A 20,141-nucleotide genomic window follows, 5' to 3' on the forward strand; every position below is an offset into this window, starting at 1 on the left:
GGTTGTGTTAAAATTCCAACAACGCGCTCATGTTTATAATCTTCCTACTCTCCACCTTTACAAGACACGTGTACACAAATTTGAGTTCACGTTCCCAGTTGCTGACGTGGCCGTGATATTGTTGGCGAGAATTCTACTTCACCGCCACTCGCACGAGAGTGTGATATAAACCAGAAAAGTTTCGTCTTTCATGTTTTGAATTTTGCATTGTAGAACGGCTACTTCACTCTGCATCACTTTTTATGCCATCTTTCAAAAACACTGCATTTTAGTTTCACTCTTTTCACGTAAATATTAATTTATTGGAGTGAAAAAGAAGCATTCCTCTACTCTCTCTCTCTCTCTCTTCATGCTTTAAAAGTTCGAATTATTAGTTTTGCTGGTTTAAAGTTTAATCATGGTGACCCTTTGAGGTCCATATTGTCATCACAACTCCACCAACAGCGATCATCATCACTGTTGACACTTTCTCACTCACAGTGAGAGTGATTCCACTTCAACCCAAATAAGTTGTAACCAAAAGAGTCCCTTTTGAAGGCTGGAATGAAAATGGGTCATGTAGTGTGGATGTTGCTGGTGATTTCCACCACTGTTTTATGCCCTTCTTCTCATGCTCTAACTCAAGATGGTAAAAACTATATATGAATCATGAACCCCTTTTTTCTCTTCCTGGGTTATAGCTACCCTCTTCTATTTGGTGCTTCTTTTGTTATTTACTTATTTTCCTTTATACATCTTCTACCTTTGGTTGCCATTGGGACATTGGGTATAGTTTATTTTCATTTTATATAGTTTGGAGGTGGATGATTGCATTTTGGGTAGTTTTCGGTTTTGTTCTCATCTTTCACTCTCTTAATTTGTTCTTTAAAGATAGGATAAAATAATGCAGTTTTTCAAAAATCTGATTTTTTATTCATCTATTAGGATTGACATTGTTGGAGATCAAAAGCGCTTTGAATGACACAAGGAATTTTCTGAGAAACTGGCGAGAATCTGATGAGTCTCACTGTACATGGACTGGTATCACTTGTCATCCTGGGGAACAACGAGTTCGCTCAATGTATGTAAGCAGCACACATTATTCATTGTCTCTGATATACTATACTTGGTTTGAGAAGAAAAAAAATCATCATTCAAACTAAAAGGCACAAATTTTTCTCATTTTTCCTCCCGAGTTTGAGTGTATGACACCTGTGTTTGCCTTGTCACGCTTGTGTGCTTCAGAAATCTACCTTACATGCAACTGGGGGGAATTATATCTCCTAGCATTGGCAAACTCAATAGACTGCATAGACTGTAAGTACTAAGTAGTACAAGTATCATGTTTCTCCCCGATTCGCTCACTTCTCAAAGTGGAGAGATGTAACATCTCTTTCTTGTGTTTGCAATGAATCAGGGCACTTCATCAAAATGGCTTAAATGGAGTTATTCCCAGTGAAATTAGCAATTGTACTGAGCTTAGAGCACTGTAAGTGTAAATTGGTCTAGTACTTTGTTAGAAATTTATATGTGAATATCCCTTTGATTGTAACTTGTGCACATGCTTCATGTGATTCAAATGAATAGGTACTTGAGAGCTAATTATTTACAAGGAGGCATCCCATCAGATATTGGAAATCTTTCTTATTTACATGTAATGTAAGGCCCTCTTTTTCATTTCTTTGATTGTTTCCCATAATTTTGTCACTATTTTCTTATTTCCATGGTTTTATTGTTCAACTACATTTTAACCCTTGTTTTAAAGATTTTAATAGAAAATTCAAATACAGGGATTTATCGAGCAACTCATTGAAGGGTGCTATACCTTCTTCTATAGGCCGTCTTTCACAATTGCGAGTTCTGTAGGTTCATTCAACCAATAGCTCTGTTTTCTTTGACATAATGATATTGATAACCATAGCTTTGGGATTAAGTATATGATAATCTGCTTGTCTTAGGAACTTGTCAACTAATTTCTTTTCCGGTGAAATCCCTGACATTGGAGTGCTAAGCACCTTTGGGAACAACGCGTAAGCACACTTGCCTAATAATGATGTGTCTTGGCTGCTACATTTTACCCTTTATAGTATAGACCAAACAATATTTAACCAATCAGATAATTTAATGACGTTTTTGTTATTCATTCCCCTTAGGCCAATGATTAAGGTATGAATAAATAGAAAGCTTTTACTGGAAATTAGTAGGAATATTTAGGTAACATTAAATGTTGCATTTTCTAATAATAACTTTCCACTTTTGATTTCATAGGGGTAAACATTCATTTTCTGTTAACCTTCTTTTCATCCAGTTCTTATGTTGTGAACCTATTTGATCCTTGCACCGAGTGGTGGAAGGTTGGTTTCATTGTCTGTGTTTATGCTTTAATTTATACGTTCACTGCATATGAATAGGTTTATTGGGAATTTAGATCTTTGTGGGAGGCAAGTTCAGAAACCATGTCGGACATCACTTGGTTTCCCAGTGGTGCTACCACATGCTGAAAGTGATGAAGCTGCAGGCAAGTCAATTCTGATGATTTATATTTTAGTAATAATGCTACATTCTCCTACAATATCTTCATATTCTCCTATTTCGAACAAGATCTTGGTTTCAAACTTTGGTGCTATCGTTATAATTATTACGGATAAAAAAAAACCTTCTCCTAATTCTTTATAAGGAAAATATAAAATGTAAAAAGCAAATGCATATAAAATGTTGAACATATGAAAGCTTTCAATATTTTCTTCATTTATAGTAAGCATGAGGATGTTATATTAAGAGTTGAAAACCTGCTATTTTTAAATAAATTTTGACTTGGTAGATTTTATAACCAAATTTACATATTGATCAATCACTCATTGAATTTGTTTGAAGCAGTCCCTGCCAAAAGATCTTCACACTACGTGAAGTGGCTGCTAGTTGGTGCAATATCAATTATGGGTCTTGCACTTGTAGTAACTCTTTCATTACTATGGATTTGTTTGCTATCAAAGAAGGAAAGAGCTGCTAGGAGATACGTAGAAGTTAAGGATCAAGTCAATTCAGAATCTAGCAGGAAGGATGATGGTATTTGAAATTTGACACTCATTGTTCAGATGCAGAAAAAGAAAATAACATTAATATCTTTTATTTCTTTATCAATACTAACCCGATCTTATAACAGGTACAAAACTTATCACCTTCCATGGTGATCTGCCATACACATCATTTGAGATCATAGAAAAGTTGGAATCTCTCGATGAAGATGACGTGGTAGGGTCTGGAGGATTTGGTACTGTTTACCGGATGGTGATGAATGATTGTGGTACATTTGCTGTTAAGCGGATTGATAGAAGTCGTGAAGGTTCTGATCGAGGGTTTGAAAGAGAACTAGAAATATTGGGTAGCATCAAGCACATTAATCTAGTTAACCTGCGTGGTTACTGCAGACTCCCTTCTACTAAGCTTCTAATCTATGATTATTTGGCCATGGGAAGCTTAGATGATCTCTTGCATGGTATGATTCATTTTAAGCTTGTTTAGATAAATTTCTCTAGAAGGCAGAAATACTTCTAAGAGAGAAAAATAAGAAAAAAAATGAAATAACCGTCTCCATATGCTTAAATTATTTTAAGCATAAACTAATTTGTAAAAGCTCTTTCATATAGTTTCTTTGCAAACTTATGTTTAACTTGTGCATAAGGTGATTTTAGTTTTAGTTTATAAAGAAACTTATTTAATGTTTCCTTCTTATTTGTCTCTCTTAGAAGTACTTCTAAAAAAAGTTTATATACACTATCTATCCTTTGGCTTATTATGATTTCATGATGATATATCCTTTGTGCTTTAGAAAAAGCCGAACAATCACTGAACTGGAGTACTCGCCTAAAGATAGCCCTTGGATCTGCTCGGGGTTTGGCTTACTTGCACCATGACTGTAGCCCAAAAATTGTGCATCGTGACATAAAATCCAGCAACATCCTTCTTGATGAGAACATGGAGCCTCGTGTCTCTGATTTTGGTCTTGCTAAGCTTTTGGTAGATGATGATGCTCATGTTACGACAGTGGTGGCTGGCACATTTGGTTATTTGGCACCAGGTATGTATTTAATTCCACAATCCAGCAGTTATCTGGATTCTGGTCACCTTTTTATGGTGTAACATAGACCTTGATACTTGATGATGTCTTTGAGAGTTAAATTTCCTAGATATCAATTTGCAAGTGAAATGATCATGTAAAAAATGTTGTTGAAATATTCAATAAGTACCATTCTAAGGATTTGTTATGATAAACTTCTTCAAAAGTACTTCTAGAAGAAAAAAATAAGAAGAAAAATCAAAATAAGCTTCTTCATAAACTAAAATTAGCTTATACATAAGATAAAAGTTAGATCTTGGAGAAGCTAACAATAAAGAGTTCTTACAAATTAGTTTACGTATAAGTTGATTAGCTTATGAAGAAGTTTATTTCATTTTTCATCCTATTTTTCTCTTTTAGAAGTATTTTTGAAAGTTTACCCAACAGACTCTGAAAATGAACAAAGTTAAGCTGGATTTCATACCTGTTTAGCCTAGCCTACTAGCCTTCCTTTTGTAACATGTTTTATATAGTGTGACCGTGTGATATATATACTATTCTATATTGAGTCAGTTTCATGAAAAATAATCGATGGTTGGTTATTTATTACTTATATATGTCAATATCAGAGTATTTACAAAGTGGGAGAGCCACTGAGAAGTCAGATGTGTATAGTTTTGGAGTTCTACTGCTAGAACTTGTAACTGGAAAGAGACCTACAGATCCTTCCTTTGCAAGGAGAGGTGTAAATGTTGTTGGTTGGGTAAGCTTCTCCTCATTCAGTGCACAAGTCACCTGAACTTCTGTTTCCTCATGTTGCAAAACTAATGAAGTGGGGGCAATTATTTGCAGATGAACACGTTCCTAAGAGAAAATAAATTGGTAGACGTAGTAGACAAAAAATGCACCGATGCAGATTGGGAATCTGTTGAAGTAATTCTTGAACTAGCAGCAAGTTGCACTGATGCAAATGCGGATGAACGTCCATCAATGAACCAAGTATTGCAGATACTGGAACAAGAGGTTATGTCTCCTTGCCCAAGTGATTTTTATGAGTCACATTCAGATCATTAAATGGCTCAAGTAATTCAATTCCAAGATGCTATCCTAACAACGTTTGGCAAGTGTTTTAGCCCCCTTTTGTGGGTCTGTAAATTAGTGTTCTAGCAAATATGCAACCTCAGGAATTCAACTTTGCAATGACATGCCACAAATATGATTTTGGTTAATCAACATGTATTTTGTTGATTTTGGTTGAGTTTTTGGAATGACCTCCAATGACAAGCCAGTAGTTAATTTTTTCTTCATCATTTTTAGCATTCTGCATGATTTAATGGACAAAACTTGTTACTTGTTAATGACTCTTTGCCCAAAAAATCAAAGATAGAACAAGTAGTTAGACATTCTTCCTCTTTAACTGAGAATTGCTTGGACATAAAGAGTTATATCTCCTTATAAAATAAAATATAAAAAAATCTTTGCCTAGAAATGAATTTAATGGATGCAAACTATAATTTATTCATTTATTTGAACTTTCAGTTTCAGATTGTGAATGGCATCAGGTACTGGAAATTGGTAAATTAGGGCCTTAGGTTGAAATAATAAACCTATAGTTTTACTTTTTTGACCACTTCTCAATGTGCCAATATATTCCGGTTGAAATTCGCTCGCATGAAAGAATAGATGGTACCACTTTTTATTTATTTATTTTTAAATGGTACACTTTCTCTTTCTATCTTGTTAGCTTGGCAACACGATAGGGCCTTTTGGCCATAATAAATAAAAATTACTGAAATAAATTTTTATAAAAATTATTTACTAAAATAAATTATTTTGGACACATAAGAAAGAGGTAGATTAGAAAAAAACGTTAACGCTAGTGACAAGTCAGATGTATAATAGAAGACGTCAATTATATTGACGCTATCCATGCAAAAAAAAATTTGAACATAAAATGCTAATAGTTTTGACGTTTTGTGTACACCTCTCATTGTTTGCTCTCTCTGCATGTGCTCCATGTGTCGTGATGTTGTGTGCATGTGCTTTTGTGGTGGGGTGGAAAATGTCAACCAGGCTGACGAGTTTCATGCAAACCACCAATTTTTTAAACCACCAAAATTCGAGTGACTTTGTGAAGCTTTATGCAGACGTTTTCTAAGTCAAATCTCTTCACTGTTAAGCAGCTTCCCAAACAAGCAAACATTTCTATACATCCTTCTTTCTCTCTTTTTCATAGTTAGATTATGTTGATGCTAGTGATTGACCTGCACGTGCAATTCTTCAATTTTGTTGTTTCTAATCTTAGACACCATATAGGAATTACAAAAAAGAAGAAGGAAAAGACAACAGTCGAAAAGATGACATGATCATGCAACTAAAAAAATGTTTTATCTTGCAACTACTAGTCGATAAAAAATGGACATTGCATTTCATACTTAAATTATGTCAGGAAATATCTACCAGGAAAGATTCATTCCAAAGCTTTGGCTTAAACCAAAATCCCTTAGAAGAAAATAACACAATGTCTCTTTTTGTTGCAACTTGTTGCATAATTCATTTAAGTAAATTACATATGAATGTCTCTATTAAAATCCTTCGTTAAATATCACATTTTGCGCAATTGACTTGGAAATTAATGTGAGTGTGGCTGTTCTACATCCACATGTTCTCTCTCTACGGTTAAAAATGAAGAACTAATATTCTAAAGATCTAAACATGGCAAAAATAAAAAACAAACACGTTCAGATCATTCTCATAATTGCGAAAATTAAAGGACCAACCTCGAGCCATTGTTGTTTGCTTGTTTCTTCAGATTTCTGAACCCTTGCTGTCAATACGCGATGGTGTAGTATACTGAAGAGGAGAGTAGGCTCAGTGACCCAAAAATAGAGATACGCGTCCAATTTATAGAACTCTAATCCATCGTAGAGCCTCTTTGAACGTTGGAGAAAATGTGCGGGAATCATGGTACCATATCTGCAAGTTATTTGATAATGGGTTGAAAAATGGACCACATTCATGATATGTTAACCGCAACAAGTAGAAGAATCAGGAACGCAACGTGAAAATCGGAAGCACGTTGTTTCCTTTTACGCGGTTGTTGCAAATGTGCTACTGTTGCAAAAACAAATTTTCAAAACGACGTATATGCCAACATTCTCCCACTTGGTCCATTTATCCAATTATCAATCAAATAGGAAACCAAATATATGAATCATGGTGATAGATCCTCTGATAATGAGTATTATCTCCCATGTATCACAATATATTAAGTCTCTCATCCTAAGCTCTTAGCTCTAATGAATAAACCATACGTTTATTCCAGGTCACAATTAATGAGTTTTCTCAAAGTAAATAGGTATGTGCACAAGATAAATGAGAAAACATCAAACTAAATAAGAGTTTTAACAAGTAATTACAATGATTGTCACATCATGGAACCAAGTCCCATTCGAGTTACATGATCCTTAAAATTCTTTGGTGGCATGCCTTTAGTTAAAGGATCAACAATCATTAACTCAGTGCTAACGTGCTCAATGACAACTTTCTTTTCTTTAACACGTTCTCTTATGGATAGATATTTAATGTTGATATGCTTACTTCGACTTCCACTTTTATTATTCTTAGCCATAAAAACAGCAACAGAGTTATCACAATACAACTTCAATGGCTTAGCAATTGAGTCCACAACTCTAGGCCTAGATATAAAACTCTTCAACCATACACCATGTGAGGTAGCCTCAAAATAAGAAACGAACTCAGCCTCCATAGTAGAAGTAGCAATCAAGGTCTGCTTTATGCTGCTCCAAGATACAGCTCCACAAGCTAGCATAAAAACATAGCCAGATGTAGATTTTCTGGTATCAATGCAACCAGCGAAGTCTGAATCAGAGTAGCCTATCACCTCCAAAATATTAGTCCGTCTATATATGAGCATGAAATCTTTTGTTCCTTGAAGGTATCTCATTACTTTCTTTGCAGCTTTCCAATGGTCAACACCAGGATTACTCTGATATCTTCCTAAAACTCCAACTGCAAATGCAATGTCAGGTCTAGTGCAAATCTGAGCATACATAATGATGGCAACCCTCCTTGCATGGATTGAGTTAAAAGCGTGAAAGAGGGATGACCGGACTCCTTGGATCATGGAACTCAAGGTTTCTAGCCTTGGAGATGGAGATGGGCGAATGGTGTTTATGGAGGCTAGGTGTTTGATGAAATGCTAAGGTGGTACTCTAGGGTTTTGGCTCACTTCATTGATGGATGAAGGCCACTCCTAAAGGTGAGAACACTCACGGTGAAGATGAGAAGGATAGGTGGCCGAAATGACCAAGGGGACTAAGGAAGAATATTAAGGCACAAAGGCTCTCTTAATATCATAAATTCTAAAGTATTTACAAGGTGTGGGGTGTTGGGTATTTATAGGAGGGGAGGCATCTAGGGTTGCATTTGGAGTAGGCAAATGCATTCCAAATGAAATGCAAATGAACCCTAGATGCAACTTGGTGGCCAAGGATGGAATCTTTGGGTTTAGATTGGCTATATCTAGGTGCATGATAAGACCATGCAACTTTTGCTCCACTTGGGCCTAAGCCTTTCTAACACCAAAAATAGACCCAATGACACCAAAAAACATGCATCACCCTCTAATTAACACCCTAGCCCAAAATTAAAAACCTAATTATCTAGAACACTCCATAATACAAAGGCAAAATGGGAAATACAAGGAAAATAAATTCTAAGTCCTAAGCACCCCAAAATACAAGGGTAAAATAGGAAATTAAAGATAAGGGCAAAAATAGGAATAAAAATAAATGCTATAAAAACTTAGGAGCTAAGGCCCAAAAGTAGGCTTACTCCTCCTATGGTTTTTCAACACTAACCCATTCCTCTTGCTTCCTTCAATATATCACCTCTTGGTCTTCTTGGCCTTAGTGTTATTCCATCATTCCCTCCCTCTTGAAAAGGATTTGACCTCAAATCAAGAGGTTCCTCATGGTGGGCATCATGACCAACAAAAACATAAAAATAAGCATGAGAGGTAATAGTATATGATAGAAACGGAAAGTGTATCCTAAGAGGAGTTCTACTAAAAATGCTAAAAAGATTGTCTAAATTAAAAGGACTAGACTCTCTAATGTTAATGATAGGATCCTCCCCATGGTGAAGTCTAGGTGTATAACTAAAACCTAAAAAGGTAAAAAGACTAAAACTATAGCACACTAATGTATTAGTCCTAAAAACTAAAATATCTTGTTGGAAGTGCCCAATGTAATGACCTAGGTATGTATTGGAAAATAAAGAAAACTTAACTAAAAAATTACCTAAACAACTTTGTATTGCATAATTTGTTAGATACATATGAGAAAAAGGTGCTAAGAGGAGTTTAGAAAACTCATATAATCTAAGTTTGTCTTGTAGGGAAGTATCCAAGTTAAGTTCAAATAAGTTTGAACTTCCCTCAAGATCAAAAATAGAAAATAGGACACCATGAGATGTATCCAACAAATCATACAAATCTAAAGTTGGGTGCTTTATGAAGGGAACTAAAGTGGAGAAAGTCTTAAAGAAGGAAGGCTTATCTTCCTTGGGCACCACCAAGGAAGTAGCACAAGAAGTGGGACTAAGTGAAGTCCACTTCTTCTTCACTAAATCTTGAAGTTGAGATTCTTTTTCTTTAAAAAGGACTTGTTTTTGAATCTCCACTTCATGACTAGTGGCAATGTGAGAGAAAGAGTTAAGGTCTTGATGAATAAAGAGAGTTTCTTTTAAATCATTTTCAATGGGAAAGTGACTCTCTTCAAGCATAAGCCCTTTGGAGGAAACATTATCCTCCTTACTCTTCTCTAAGAGTGTTGGTTGTGTTTCATTTTCTAACCACTCTTGAACTTTCTCTATACTTTTCTTCATTTTTTCTTTCTTTTCTATTTTCTTTTCTTTTTCTTTTCTTCTAAGTTCATCATCTCTTTTTGTATTTTCTTCCTCATGCATACTCTTAGGGATTCTAACCTCTTTGGAATTTTGATACCTAGTTGAGACAACCCTAGGTTTGGATCCACTAGTTTCTCTCCTCTCAACTAATTTTGCAAGTAACCTTTTTATTTCCGCATTATTTTTTTCAAACTCTTTTTCTTTTCTTCTCAACTCTTCCTCTCTTTTTATATTTTCCTCTTCTTTTTTTTCTTAGGTACTCTTTTAGTTGCCTAAGTTCATCCCTAACACTAGACCTAGTACTACAAGAATTATGACCATGAACACTAGAATGATCACTCATCTTTGATCAAGAAAAGGTTTTCACAAATTTGTTTTCAAAAAGGTTGAAAAAGTTTTTCACAAAGAGTGAGTGATAAAAGGGTTTTCACAAAAGGTTTTCAAAGTGCAAGATAGGTAGGAAAGGCCTAAGTGTACAAAGTGAACTTTCAAAGGGAGGTGGACTACAAAGAATCACTTAATAACCAAGCCTTATCAAGTAAAAATCACTAAGCCTTTTCAACTTTTCTTACAAAACAATTTGGCACAACAATGAAGTGTGTGTGTGCACGTTACCCCTAGTAGGAAAAAGCAAGCCTTCTAAACGTAATTGGAAGCAAAGTAAGGACCTAAGCAATTATACTACTAAAAGCTTTAAAACATGCAACAAGGAAAGCATTTAAAACATACTCTAGTCGAAGTCCTAGGTGAAGGTTTTCAAATCACCTTCAACTACACGAACTAAAACCAAAGTGAAGAGGTTTAGAAATGGCCAATTACAAACCAAAAATGAATAAACAAAGGCCAAATACAAGTGGCCTAAAAGAAATGGTGCAAAAGATAAAACAATTCAAGAAATTGAGTCTTCAAGTCTCCCACTTGTCACCCCTTCACAAGGAACAACCAAAAGTTAGCCTCTCATTGTGTATGCACTCTTTTTGATAGTAGAAATCCTTCCAAAGGTCTTGGAATCAAATCAGACAGCTCCTCCAATCAATTCACCAAAAGTGTATGTGATGAGTTTTAGGAGCTTTCCACACCTAGATCAAGAAGAAACCACCCAAGAGTACAAGAGTCCAAAGAAATAAAACTAAAAAGGCACAATTAAAAAGGCTAAACTCAAGTAGAGATATATGTGACAAAACTTAAGAGTAGAAAGAAGACACAAAAACTAAAATTAAGGCACATTAAGAAAGGCAAGTACTCAAAAGATTAATTCCTAGAATGGCACTAGAATTGAGTAGCAAGTGTTTGATAAAATGTTGCACTTAACATGTTAAATTTTAAAGTCTCATTCAGCCACTAAAACATAGTCCAAAGGTCCAAAGAATAACTCCAATTGCTAAGGTAGGAAAAATTGTCCAAAAGTCCACAAGTCTGGCAAAGGATCCCTTTTGTTTGCATTTTTTTTTTCACTTGTTTTGGCACTTTTTTTTTTAATGATAATGTCTAGCCACTTTCTTGCTTTTTTTTTTTTTATATTAATATTCCTCCTTTGCTTGGGTTTTACACTTGTGTTTGTTGATTTTGATTAGCAAAAAATTTGGAGTATCCTTTTAGCAATTAGTGATGGCTTAATGAGTCAATAATTTTAGTTTCTTTGAGCTTTTTGTGTAATAAAGTCCAGCAGTAAAATAAGCACATATAATCACTTTTCAACCTCAAATTATCAAGCAAAACATGTTCATATTAAGTGCAAATGGAAAAGGAAAGCAAGATGGCCGATTTTTGCAATGTGTGCAAAGATACAAATCACACATGAATGGTTAAATATCAAGGAACATGCTAGGATTAATTAGCATGCATGATTGACACTCTAAAGCACTCTAAATCCCACGGCCATTTCAACAAACATATAGCATGCATATCATATTTTGATCATGAAAGTCTTTAGGCATGTGTATTTGGATTTTTCTTTCAAGAAAAATTAGGGAGAATCATACTCTTATGACAAAACTTAATAGATTATAAAATAAAAACACATGATCATCATTTTTAAAAGACTCAAAATAGACTAGAGATTACCCTTGAAGAACCATTGGCTCTAGATACCACATGATGGCAACCTTCCTTGCATGGATTGAGTTAAGAGCGTGAAAGAGGGATGACCGGACTCCTTGGATCATGGAACTCAAGGTTTCTAGCCTTGGAGATGGAGATGGGCGAATGGTGTTTATGGAGGCTAGGTGTTTGATGAAATGCTAAGGTGGTACTCTAGGGTTTTGGCTCACTTCATTGATGGATGAAGGCCACTCCTAAAGGTGAGAACACTCACGGTGAAGATGAGAAGGATAGGTGGCCGAAATGACCAAGGGGACTAAGGAAGAATATTAAGGCACAAAGGCTCTCTTAATATCATAAATTCCAAAGTATTTACAAGGTGTGGGGTGTTGGGTATTTATAGGAGGGGAGGCATCTAGGGTTGCATTTGGAGTAGGCAAATGCATTCCAAATGAAATGCAAATGAACCCTAGATGCAACTTGGTGGCCAAGGATGGAATCTTTGGGTTTAGATTGGCTATATCTAGGTGCATGATAAGACCATGCAACCTTTGACTTCCACTTGGGCCTAAGCCTTTCTAACACCAAAAATAGACCCAATGACACCAAAAAACATGCATCACCCTCTAATTAACACCCTAGCCCAAAATTAAAAACCTAATTATCTAGAGCACCCCATAATTTAAAGGCAAAATGGGAAATACAAGGAAAATAAATTCTAAGTCCTAAGCACCCCAAAATACAAGGGTAAAATAGGAAATTAAAGATAAGGGCAAAAATAGGAATAAAAATAAATGCTATAAAAACTTAGGAGCTAAGGCCCAAAAGTAGGCTTACTCCTCCTATGGTTTTTCAACACTAACCCATTCCTCTTGCTTCCTTCAATATATCACCTCTTGGTCTTCTTGGACTTAGTGTTATTCCATCACATAAGACTTCCAACAGCTGAAGCATATGGAATATTTTTCATGTGTTCCTGCTCAAGATTATTTTTCGGGCACTGACTCAACTCAAGTTTGTCACCCTTCACAATGAGAGCTACACTTGATGAACAATCTTTCATGTTAAACCTCTCTAAAACCTTGTTGATGTAGGTTTCTTGAGATAAACCCAAAATACCTCGAGATCTTTCTCTATGGATCTTAATGCCTATAACATAAGATGCCTCACCCATATCCTTCATATCAAAGTTCTTTGAGAGAAATTGTTTCACCTCGTACAACATACCCTTGTCATTAGTTGCAAGCAAAATGTCATCCACATATAAAACAAGAAAGCAAATCTTGCTCCCACTAACCTTCTGGTATACACATTGATCCATGATGTTTTCTTCAAAACCAAATAAAGATATAACTTCATGAAATTTTAAATACCATTGGCGTGAGGCTTGTTTTAATCCATAGATGGATTTGTTAAGCTTACATACTAAGTGCTCACCATCACTAGAGAAAAATCCTTCAGGTTGTTTCATGTATACCTCTTCCTCTAAATTACCATTAAGGAATGCTGTTTTCACATCCATTTGATGTAGGTCAAAATCAAAATGAGCTACTAATGCCATGATTATTCGTAGAGAATCCTTCTTAGATACAGGAGAAAATGTCTCACTATAATCAATTCCTTCTCTTTGAGTGAATCTTTTGGCAACAAGTCTTGCTTTATGTCTTTCAATGTTACCCTGTGAGTCCTTTTTAGTTTTAAAGACCCATCTACATCCGATGGATTTTACACCATGAGACAACTCAACAAGATCCCAAACTTGATTAGACGTCATAGAATTCATCTCTTCTTTCATAGCATTATACCACAAATTTGATTCCTTAGAATTCATGGCTTGTGAAAACGTTTCAGGATCATTTTCGGCTCCAATGTTATAATCTGATTCTTGTAAATACACTACATAATCACTAGAAATTGTTGATCTTTAGATTCTAGTAGATTTTCTTAATGTTGTCTCATCACTTTGGTCAGGAACTTGTTGTTTAACCGATTGCTCAATAGGTTGTTCAACATTTACTTGTTGCTCCTGGTCAACAACTTGATCTACATTATAATCTTCAGCAACTTGTGGAACTTGAATCACTGGTTGTCTAACACACTTTTGAACTGAAGGAGCGTGATTGACTAACAGTCTGTCATTTGATTGAGAGGGTTGAACTTCATAGTGATCCTTTTCAAAACTAATATCTTGAATTAAATCACTCCCACTAATCAAGTCATTTTCAAGAAACTTTGCATTTCTTGATTCCACAATTCTAGTGTTATGAGATGGGCAATAGAATCTATACCCTTTGGACTTTTTAGCATATCCAATGAAATACCCACTAATAGTCCTTGGGTCTAGTTTCTTCTCTTGTGGGTTATAAATTCTTACTTCAGACGGACATCCCCAAATGCGTACTTGTCGTAGAATGGGTTTCCAACCTTTGAATAACTCAAAAGGTGTCTTTGAAACAGCCTTGGTTGGAACTCGGTTTACTATATACACAGTCGTTTTAAGTGCTTCAGCCCACAAGAATTGAGGAAGTTTTGCATTACTCCTCATACTTCTCACCATATCCATTAATGTTCAATTTCTTCTTTCTGCCACACCATTTTGATCCGGAGAACCAGGCATGGTGTATTGGGAAACAATCCCATGTTCTTGAAGAAATCTCGCAAATGGACCAAGTGCTTGTCCATTCTCTGTGTATTTACCATAGTACTCTCCACCTCTATCTGATCTCACAATCTTAATTTGCTTTCCGCATTGTAGCTCTACTTCAACCTTAAAAACTTTAAAGGCATCCAAGGCTTCATCCTTAGAACAAAGTAAGTAAAGGTACATATATCGTGAGTAATCATCAATAAAGGTGATGAAGTATCTTGGACTATTTGCATCTATATCTGGACAACAAATATCTGTATGAATGATTTCTAGTATGTTTGAACTCCTCTTGGCACCCTTTTTGGACTTGTTAGTTTGCTTACCCTTGATGCAATCCACACAAGTCTCAAAATCAGCAAAATCTAAAGTACTAAGTACTCCATCATTTACTAATTGTTTTATTCTATCAATGGAGATATGTCCTAATCTCCTGTGCCACAACATAGAAGAATCCTCATTCATAACACAACGTTTTAACCCAGAAGAAACATGCATAGAATTATAAGCAGCGTCATTATTTTGCAAATTAATAGAGTAAAGACCATCACGTAATTCACCAAAACCAATAACTTTGGATTTATTCAACAAAGTAAAACCAGAATCCATAAATTTAAAAGAAAAACCCAAAGGTGCAAGTTGCGAAATAGAAATCAAGTTTTTACTAAAACTAGGAACATAAAAAGTCTTTTCTAAATTTAAAATAAAACCACTACTCAAAACTAAATTGCATGTCCCAACGACCTCCACATGTGAACTCATCTTGCTTCCTGAATAGATGCATTGCTCACTTCCCATCGGTTTCCTTAGGTTTTGCATACCCTGTAAGGTATTAGAAACATGGATTGTAGATCCAGAATCAATCCACCATGTGTTATGATTAGTACTAGTCATATTAGATTCATAACAAACAAAAGCAAATAAATTACCTTTCTTTTCCAGCCAATTCTTAAACTTCAGACAATCCTTCTTCATGTGTCCTTTCTTTTTACAAAAGAAGCACTTGGATTCTTTTTTAATAATTGGTTGAGCTAGAATCTTTCCCTTCTTATTATCTTGATTCTTCTTTTTCTTAAAAGAAGTAGTTAAGAGCACCTGCTCTCCTTCTTCCATCATTAACCTTTCCTCTTCTTGAACACACATGGTCGACAATTCATTAATAGACCACTTATCCTTATGTGTGTTGTAAGAGATTTTAAAGGGGACATAATGGTGAGGCAAGGTGCACAAAATATAGTGCACTAGGAAAGAATCATACATGGTAACCTCTAAAGCTTTTAGTTGAGCCACAATATCCCTTATGCGCATGATATGATCACGCACTCCTTTAATCCTAGTGAGCTTTACGGATATAAAACTGCATTATAAGGGTGCTGGCAAGAGATTTATCAGATGTGGTAAATTGTTCATCAATAGCCTTTAGTAAATCCTTGACATTGTCATGCTGGTCAACAGAATCCCGAATTCTAGCAGAAATGTTGGTCTTTATGAACTTCACAGAGAGACGATTTGACCTCTCCCATTTTTCATAAAGATCAACTGCATCTGGAGAGCTGGTCTCAGTAATACCCGGTGGTGCTGGCTTCCTAATAGCATAGTCAATGTCCATCCAGCCTAAATGAAGAAGAACTCTCTCCTTCCAAACCTTATAATTGTCACCTTTTAATTCGGGAATTCCACACTTGAAATCAGAAATATTCATAGATTGAGAAACTGCAAATGTCAAAACAAGTTCATCATCATAACTTGAGACTAAAATAAATGTCATGTTTTACCAATGCAAACATGTCTCTTTTAACGAATCTAGTGACATAAAACTTGCCTGTGGGCCAAAGTCATACTCAATTAGACTCATGTAACTTTATGACAAAACTATCAAATTATGTTCCCTTTCTTAATTCCTGTGGGTAAATTAAGAAATATAATATAATATTTTATCCTAATCAATCATACAAATGTAAGAAATTTCCTGTGGGTATATTTCATCACATCACATAATTAATTACAATTAATGTTTTTCTTAATGTGATCTTAAAAATACACACACACACACACACACACACACACATATATATATATATATATGTATATATATAATTTTAATTAATTAAAGATGTTGTGGCTATTCTCTAACTTATTAAAATTATATGTATCACTAAACATTAATATAAAATAAATAAATCTTATTTTTATTTTAATATCAAATAAAATAAATATAAGAAAACATTAGATAATCATATAATATTCAATACTCATTATTCTTAATTTCCAATATGTAATACAGCAAAGAATAACACGTATTACGAAAAATAATTACGTAACTTGTGATACTATGTAGGTGACGTGTCTCCAGCATGCAAGAAACGGGATTCGAACCCATGCCATGACAACTATATCGCAAGTGAATAAACCACTGCACCAAGCATTTCATCTGGGAAGTGTGATACAATTTAAAAATAAAACATATGCATGTCAATAGCAAACAAATAAACAAAACGCGAAAACACAATGCGTTTTACTCGTCTTCAACCTTGAGACGGGTCAGTTTTACCCATTTATGACCCGCGGACCCAAAACGAAAACCCAACTATTTTTGCATGTTTTGAACACCGAAAAACACCATTTTAATTACAGAAACTTTAGAAAAATCATCCTCTTCTTCCTCTCCAGTTTTAAAAACTATTATGGGGTTGAAAAGAGATACCCAAAAATACCCGATACAAAACAAGGCAGAGGATTAACAAGCTCCGATACCAAATGAAGAACTAATATTCTAAAGATCTAAACATGGCAAAAATAAAAAACAAACACGTTCAGATCATTCTCATAATTGCGAAAATTAAAGGACCAACCTCGAGCCATTGTTGTTTGCTTGTTTCTTCAGGTTTCTGAACCCTTGCTGTCAATACGCGATGGTGTAGTATACTGAAGAGGAGAGTAGGCTCAGTGACCCAAAAATAGAGATACACGTCCAATTTATAGAACTCTAATCCATCGTAGAGCCTCTTTGAACGTTGGAGAAAATGTGCGGGAATCATGGTACCATATCTGCAAGTTATTTGATAATGGGTTGAAAAATAGACCACATTCATGATATGTTAACCGCAGCAAGTAGAAGAATCAGGAACGCAACGTGAAAATCGGAAGCACGTTGTTTCCTTTTACCCAGTTATTGCAAACGTGCTACTGTTGCAAAAACAGTTTTTCAAAACGATGTATATGCCAACAAAAAAAGCGAAAAGATGATACTTGTGAGTGTTTTATTTTTTTAAGATGAGGCAGAAAGAAAAAAAGTAAAAAAGAAAAAGAAAAAGGGAGCCTATCTACACTTTGTTAGTACCACAAACTAGCCACGAAGTACCCAAGTTTGCATGCATAAAAAACGTCAAATAGTATGACGTTTTAATGTTTATTTGCCATGCGAGTTCCGTGCAGAAAACGTGGAGTGAAGGTGCAGAAAACATCAAAGTTTATGACATTTATTTTTCCTTCATAAAAAACGTCAAAGACAATAATGTTTTTCATTGTCTTTTTCTTCATGTATAAAACGTCATAAAGGATGACGTTTTCTTCATCTTTACCAAAAAAAATTATTTTGATAAATATATATTTTTTAATTTATTTCAATATTATTTATTTATTTTTTATTTATTATGGCCAAAAGGCCACACGACAGGGTGCTTGGGAATTTGCTTTGTTGTACTTTGTTTCACATGAGAGGCTTTTTTGCCATACTAAATTAAAAAAAAAGTTACTAAAATAAATTATTAAAAAAATTATTTACCAAACTAAATAGTTTTGGCCACGTCGGATTTAAAGAGAGAGTGAAAATGTCAATTCCAGTGACGACTTTCAAAAATGCATGCATGTAGGAGAGCGGATCAACGAAAAACATCATTATGCTTGACATTTTGTGCGTAAAGGATATAGAGGAAGGAAGCGTCACCATGCTTGACGACTTTCATTATCTGGAAAAGCAATGGACACTACTGCAAAATAAGGTTACTACGTCACCCCTTTTACGTCAGAAATCCTAAAATTCAACGTAAAAAAAATACGGTGGCATTTTTGTAATTTTCGCGAACTTTTTTACGTCGTACCTGGTAGGGTCTGACGTAAAAAGTCAAATCTACGTCGGACCTGGTAGGGTCTGACGTAAAAAGTCAAATCTACGTTGGACCTGGTAGTGTCCGACGTAAAAAAAGGACGAGAAATTGAATAAGAGAGTGCGAGGCATACCGCGTGCATTTAGGGATGGCAACTGGGCGGGTCGGGTACGGGTTTTATAATACCCGTCCTTGTCCCCGCGAGACAAACCCATCCCCGTCCTCGTACCCATACCCGTCGGGTATATGATTTTCATCCCCATCCCCGTCCCCGTCGGGTATCGGGTATACCCGTACCCGTACCCGTCAAATTTTTTTATTTTTTATTTTTTATAAAAAATGATATTTTTAATTTTTTTATATTATATTATAATAATAATTAAGTTATTTCTTTTTCTCATATTATAATAAATAATCACACATAAAAATATTAAAATTCTTTAATATAATTAAATTAAAAGTGTATGTTAAATTAAAATTGGAAACGAGGAAGGGTACGGGTACGGGGCGGGTAAGTACATACTCGTACCCGTACCCGTACCCGATTTAATATATCGGATTTTACCTGTACCCGTACCCGTACCCGGTCAAACCAGGTATTCCCCGTCAAAGTCGGGATGGGTTTGGGTATTACCGGCGGGTACGAGTATGTTTGTCATCCCTATGCGCATTCACTCTTCATCACTTTTTGTTTTTTTTCTCTGTAAACCCTCTCCCTCTCCTTTGTTACTGAATCATTTTTTTGTTTTCTACAGAGTGGGGTGAACTCTTTGTTACTCATTCGCACACTATTCCTGCTCATCATGTATGAATCAGGGTTTCGTTAACACTTTTTTTCTTCGTATTGCTATTGTGGCTATCTGTTCTATTCGATTTTTTGGTTGTTTTATTTGTATGGGCTGTTGGCCTTTTTTTTGTTGTTCTATGAAGCAAAACGGCCCGTTCTCCAAGCAGAACGACCCGTTCTTCATTTACTTGTTATTTTTTTTCTTTATTTTTTTACTACTTTTTTACGTCGGACCTTGATATTGTCCGACGTAAATTTACGTCAGTTTTACAGTGCCGACGTAGATTTACGTCTCCCGCATCTACGTCGGTATTTTTTCTGATGTAAAAAGCTCAAAATAGCCGACGTGGAATACCTCTTTTATACTAGTGGGAAAACGTCAATCCATGAGACATTTTCCTTGCAAGCTAAAAACGTCAGTCTAGCTGACGAGTTCCTTCTCGGACGAGTTCACACACATCAATCATATTCGGATTGAATCATGTTTCGTATTCTCCCTTGAGAAATACTAGAGGTCCAGGTTTGCGAGTTGTAAGGATGTTTTTGAGCACATACTCAATGCCAACTTGAGCCATCTCACCTTCCATTTTGCCTGGT

The 20,141-nt window shown here is 35.3% G+C and overlaps 1 protein-coding gene and 1 pseudogene across 1 annotated transcript; one reads left to right on the forward strand and one right to left on the reverse strand.

Annotated features, from left to right (window-relative positions):
- The first annotated feature begins 218 nt into the window (after positions 1 to 218).
- On the forward strand, positions 219 to 5,394 carry LOC109812459 (LRR receptor-like serine/threonine-protein kinase FEI 1). The gene is made up of 13 exons (XM_020376428.3): positions 219 to 628; positions 925 to 1,060; positions 1,225 to 1,296; positions 1,397 to 1,468; positions 1,567 to 1,638; positions 1,770 to 1,841; positions 1,938 to 2,009; positions 2,391 to 2,497; positions 2,857 to 3,045; positions 3,143 to 3,475; positions 3,809 to 4,057; positions 4,666 to 4,799; positions 4,889 to 5,394. Exons 1-13 carry the CDS (start codon positions 544 to 546, stop codon positions 5,108 to 5,110), a joined length of 1,815 nt encoding a protein of 604 aa, XP_020232017.1. The 5' UTR covers positions 219 to 543; the 3' UTR covers positions 5,111 to 5,394.
- A 2,069-nt stretch (positions 5,395 to 7,463) lies between these two features.
- On the reverse strand, positions 7,464 to 8,111 carry LOC145958542 (secreted RxLR effector protein 161 pseudogene; annotated as a pseudogene).
- Positions 8,112 to 20,141: the final 12,030 nt, after the last annotated feature.

This window comes from Cajanus cajan, chromosome 6 (genome assembly GCF_000230855.2).
Source record: "Cajanus cajan strain Asha chromosome 6, NIPB_CcT2T_4, whole genome shotgun sequence".
Classification (NCBI taxonomy): domain Eukaryota; kingdom Viridiplantae; phylum Streptophyta; class Magnoliopsida; order Fabales; family Fabaceae; genus Cajanus; species Cajanus cajan.

Excerpts from the sequence above, each read along its gene's own strand:
- LOC109812459 (XM_020376428.3), top strand. The coding sequence starts at position 544 with ATGAAAATGGGTCATGTAGTGTGGATGTTGCTGGTGATTTCCACCACT. Across the intron at positions 2,010-2,390 it reads AGCACCTTTGGGAACAACGC|GTTTATTGGGAATTTAGATC; the intron begins GTAAGCACACTT and ends GCATATGAATAG. Across the intron at positions 2,498-2,856 it reads TGAAAGTGATGAAGCTGCAG|TCCCTGCCAAAAGATCTTCA; the intron begins GCAAGTCAATTC and ends TGTTTGAAGCAG.